This window comes from Cyprinodon variegatus, unplaced genomic scaffold (assembly GCF_000732505.1).
Source record: "Cyprinodon variegatus isolate N-32 unplaced genomic scaffold, C_variegatus-1.0 Scaffold298, whole genome shotgun sequence".
Taxonomy (NCBI): domain Eukaryota; kingdom Metazoa; phylum Chordata; class Actinopteri; order Cyprinodontiformes; family Cyprinodontidae; genus Cyprinodon; species Cyprinodon variegatus.
The window spans coordinates 47,757-53,057 of record NW_015150751.1 but is presented as its reverse complement, the minus strand read 5'-3'; the positions used below and the strand labels follow the sequence as shown (position 1 = coordinate 53,057).

At 44.7% G+C, this 5,301-nt stretch overlaps 1 protein-coding gene across 3 annotated transcripts in view; it reads left to right on the top strand.

The window, feature by feature from the left end:
- Positions 1–5,301, top strand: part of phf21b (PHD finger protein 21B) — an 82,568-nt gene that overhangs the window by 63,935 nt on the left and 13,332 nt on the right. For 2 of the 3 annotated variants that reach the window (XM_015383940.1, XM_015383941.1), the window contains exon 3: positions 1,670–1,933. In XM_015383940.1, the coding sequence (XP_015239426.1) occupies positions 1,670–1,933 (264 nt within the window). Of the gene's footprint in view, positions 1–1,329; positions 1,508–1,669; positions 1,934–5,301 lie in introns of those variants that run through there. The other variant, XM_015383939.1, reaches the window with a different exon arrangement.

Genomic DNA, 5,301 nt, shown 5'->3' with positions numbered 1-5,301 from the left:
TTAACCCCTGCCCCCCTTTCAGAGACATAGACCGGTATGGGGCATTACAGGCTAACAAAGAAGCCAAACGTCCCCCATTCCAAAGGGGGGGATTCATTGCTCCGCTTCAGTTTGCATGTTTTCTAAAAGCTTTGTTGGGCTGCTGGATAAAACCTCAAACTATTTCTGACATGTTTAATAGAAAAAGCTTCCTGGATGGGAAGAGAAACATCTTCAAACTTGGAAACAAAGTCCAGTGGATTGTTTTTTAAAACTTTGTTGGAACTACAATGAGCTGGATGACTGAGACTCACCAGCTTCTTCTTCCCACTTTCTCCACCTGAACATCAGCAGATCCCAGGAAACAGAAGCTGCTTCAGCTCTTCCAGCTCCTGGTAAACAGCTGGTGATTTGCACCGCTTTGATGTTCTCTGTGTAGTGCATCATCAGCTGTGGAGCTGCGGCGTGGAGGGCATCAGAAAGCACATTTCCTCCGTCATCATTAGATGAAAGGTGAGCGGCGAGCTGGTCTTGATGAAAGCCGCTGCCTCCTCATCTACCTCCGCAGACGTGTGGAGAAAAGGGCTCGTTAGGGCCTCTTATGCTGCCGTTAATGTTTCTGTCAGGTTAGAGTCGGTCTGCGGATCACTCCCATCTATCAGCTGCCTGGGGGGGGGTTATGATGGAGGCTCGCTCCTCTGTGGCGTTTCCTTTAGCAGCTGTTGGTTAAAACACGCAGTCAGCTCCTCTGAGCCGCCCTGAAGGTGGAGGAAGAGGCAGCTGGATCCCATCTAACCCAGAAGGAAAGAGTTGGACCTGCAGCTTCATCGCTGCTCATGAACATAAAACTACTTTATGACTTTTAATCATTTATTCCTTCAGTTACGGCGATGCTTTGATCGTATAAAACGGATGAAGTCTGTGATGGATCCGGATCCTAACATCCCAGTAATGGTTGAATCTCTAACTGCTGTTATAAAGAGGACATCTTTACCTTTAGACCATCGTTAGTTTGATTTGGTTCTAAAAACCCTGAAGTTGCAGGATCAAACCCATGAATGCCGGTGGATTGGTCGAATTAAATCCTTAAAGTCTGTAAATTTAATTCATCCCTTCTGTTTTAAAGTTTATTGTATAAAATGTGGTTAAAATCTCCATAAATCTGATCCCAGGTTGGTCATAGAAGCCCTTTAACAGACACCCCCCCCCCCACTCTGCTCTCCAGCCTGCAGAGGCTTTCAGTGAGTGACCTTTCAGACAATCAGAGGGGCCCCCGGCTCTGAATAGCGAGCGGCGGCCCCCGGGTCCTGATGCAGCCGCCTGTGGATTCCATTGATTCCCTGAAACAAAAGGGTCTGAACTGGTGGACGGTGCAGGGGGACGTTCTGGATCCACTGGGAATTTCACTAAAATCTGTAAACTGATGTGGAAGAATTGCGGCGCTTTGCTTCCATCGCAGCTCAGAATGAAGGAAACGAATCCTTTAAACGTTCAGGATGTTTCTAGAAGCTCTGCTGTTTGCAGGGAGGTGAAGACACTTTGGGCTCTTTTGTTTTCTGCATGTAAAGCGGCGACTGGAGCAGCAGATGAAATATTTAGTGCGGATGGGGGGGGAACCTTTCTGAGGATGGGGGAGGGTCTTCTGGTCGGACATGATGAAGTATAAACACACCTTTCTGTCTCCCTGCAGAAGCTGGCTGTTCGGAGCTGTCCCGTGGGGACCACCAAGCCGCTATCGCTCATCAAGCCCCCCAGCCAGAGCATCGCCATCTCCGTGGTGCCGGCCAAGGCTCCCGTTTCCATGGTGACGGCACACATTAACGGCCAGAAGGCGGCGGGGCCGGAGCCGCTGCAGACATCCCCCATCAACCTCCAGGCGGCCGGCAGGGCGACGGCCGGCGCCGTCCCCTTCAGCGGCGGCCGGAGAAGCGGAGAGCTGCTGCCTCCTGCCCAGGTAAGCCTCACCTGCAGAGTGGGCGGAGCCAATCCCCTCTATGAGGAAATAAAACCTTAGATGTTTAAAAGCTCGTACGTCGCGTCGCGCTGCAGAGGCGTCGTTCGGCGCCATGAACCCGGTTTAAATGCAGGAGAGGAGTTCTGCCTCCTGCTGCAGTGTTTCCTCTGCTCACGTTTCCTCTGCTCACGTTTCCTCTGCTCACGTTTCCTCTGCTCACGTTTCCTCTGCTCACGTTTCCTTTGCTTGATAAAATGAAACTCATGCACTTTCCAAATATTATGAATATTATAATAAATCCATATTTACTGCATAGTTTTTCCACTGAGGCCTTTAATGTGACAGAAAATGAGCAGACAGCAGCTCTCCTCTGCAGACGTCCTCTTCCTGTTTATTGGCATTCAGGCTGCAGCTTCTCCACTTCCTGGTGCTTTATATTCAGCGCCATCCCTCCACCAGTAGGGCCTCTACAGAGAGGAGGGCCCGGCCTCGGGGCCCCCAGGCTCCGGCTTTATCCCTCATCTGCCCATCCTTCTCCTCACTGAGCCCATAAAGGGGGAAATGACACAATTTCCATTTAAATTATTCATATTTCCTCTGTGAAGGTGAACAACAGTAGTTCGGGGTTGAGATGCATCAATCAGATATTATCAGGTTCTACTTTATAACTCTGCACATTTATTTAAGTGATCTGTCCTTTTAATGATATTAAATCAAAACAGATGGCTGTTTCTGCTAAATAAACCCGATTTTTTTCCTTTTTTATCACCCAATCATTTGCAACATGCTGAATATTCAGAAAAGTCTAAATAAATAGTTTTTCACTGTCCTAATTCAAAAGGTAAAACTCTTACATGCAGGCTTCCTGCAGGTCCTTGAAAAGTCTTAAAAGGCATTGAATTCTTCAAAATAAAACTAAGGCCTTAATTGGTATTAAAATGTCTTAAATCAGTCTTTCGTAGGTCTTATTTTTTAAAACATCATAAATAGGATTATTTTTATTATGATTTATTTTTGTAATCTAAATAAAACATTAAAATTGACCTTTTTTTTTTTTAATTAAAAAACATCCATGAGGCTCAGTGGATTTAGTGCAAGAAGTCATTCAAGCTCAGAACGATGGGAATTAAGGCAGTGGAGTCGCACATGCGAAGCACGAAACACAAAGCGTCAAAATGGAGTTAGAGAGAAACAGCCGGTATTTCTCAGTTTAGTTCCACCCTTGTCTCTGCAACGCCTCCACTTATCACCAAATCAAACATACTAAGAAAACCATACAAAGAAAAATAGCTGCTAAAAAGACTTAGCACTGGTTATGTTGGGGCTTTAAAACTGATTAGTTTTGTTCCCTGCTAAAACAAAGTTTGTGAATTCAGTTAAATAATTGTTCAAATATATCTGTCATTTGTGTGTTTTTAGCTTTCTTCCTGTATGGGAAGCTTTTCAACATTTGAAACATTAGTGCAGCGGTTTATGTTAAAATAAACCTTTGGGTTAGGTTGTCGCAAGCAGGTTTTTCTTGTGAATTTTCAAGTGGCATTAAAAAGTCTTAAAACGTCTTGAATTTAACTCGCCTTATGCTGGAGGAACCCTTACATTACATTTATTATTACAAACAGGAAAGTTTTTACTCTTGCTGCTACTTTAGAAAAGGCTTTTCTTACCAATCCTCTAAAGGTTTAAATGATCCCTTCGTCTCATTGAAGAGTCTTTTTTTTCCTTCCACTCAATTTTCCAAAAGGATCCTGCACTCTATGAGCAGCCAGGTTTGAGTTTTCATGACTTTGGCTTTTAGAGGAGCATAATTATCTTATTTATTAATAACTGAGTCTATTATTCTGGTGTCATGTTGTCTGATCGGGTCGTCAAGTTTCGGTCGGCTGGCGTCATTTTGCTGCTCCTATAAACCAATCAGAGTGAGCGCTCTTCATTTGAGATGTTTTATTTTATCCTAGAGGCCGATGAGAGGTGGCCTCTCAGAACCTGCCTGCTGAGTCAGGGATGAGTTTTAGTGAGAGCAAACATGTCTGCATTGTTGCAGGGAGGTGTGACGTTCTGCAGAACTTCGCTGGAGTTTGGATGATGCAGTAAATATTTTATCTAATTTGACATTTTTCAACTGGGGCAGCAGAGATGTGTGAAGTTACCATGAGCGCCTCCTGCTGACCTTATTACACATTGAAGATTGACAGTTATAAAAATAATTGCCTCAGAGGTTCTTTCTGAAATGTTATTTTTCTCCATCCTTTCTTCTGAAGGCTTCAAATATAAAACTGTTTAGTTTCAAAGATCTCCAACCTTTAGTTCTGCTCCCTCAGCTGCAGAAAAAAGGCTGAAAACTAAACAAACCTGTGAGAAATGTCGTGTTAATCAAAGCAGATCCGAGTTCGTCCCCTGATGGAGGTCGGTCTGAATATGTGGAGTCCTGAGGAGGCTGCAGATAATTACGGCTTTCCTGCGCTGAGCTGATTGGACGGTGAAGCAGAGGCTTGGAGGAGGTGAAACCTGTTTGAACATCTGCAGCTTCAACAACCGGCCTTTTCTTCCAAAGACGTCTTCATCCTCTGTAAGCAGCACCCAAGGTCATCCTCTCCGTCTGCCTCGGAGTCTCGTTAAAGCCGGAGGAAGAGCTGCGGCGGGATGAGCGAGCGTTTTATCTGGAGCTGCAGAGTCGCCTCAGAACAAACACAGCTGCGGGTTTCTCCTCGTACTTCAGTCGCTTTATTTAGCTTCAGAGTTCAGGCAGAATCCAACCTCAGAGCTCAGAGACGGTCTGGCTTTAAGCTCCGCTTCTGTTCACAGAAAATATTTAAAGTCTTTTATGGCTCCGAGTCTCAGAATCAGAGGATCAGATTTCTGTTCCAGAGAGGGAGCCAGGCTTCACTTTGCAGATGTTCCAGGTTCAAACGGATCATTCAGACGAGCGTCGCTGTTAGACATGAAGTTCAGCTTCTGTCCTTGCTTTGAATTTTGACTTTTTAAACTGAAAAAAAAAAAAGATACGATTTTCTTGCAGACTTTTATTTACATTTGAAAACTGTTTCACAAATCCAACATGGCTGCCATCAGGCCTTTAGTTTGTAGAACTTATTGATGCTGCTGCTTCAGGGACATTAAAGCAAACCTTTGCTGATCCCAACATTACTGATACTATTTAATGGATCATTATTTATACCTAAAACTAATACAAATGCGGTTATTTAATGAATTTACCGTTGGTCAGTAAAAAAATCGTCACGAGTCTGAGCGGCCATTTTTCTGCCCAAATCTAGTAGCCCCTCCCTCCTGCCATCTTCCAGCAGTGACGTCACGGTGCGGTAAGCCTAGCGCCATTCTCCCCGCTTTCCAAGCTAAATCAATGGGAACTA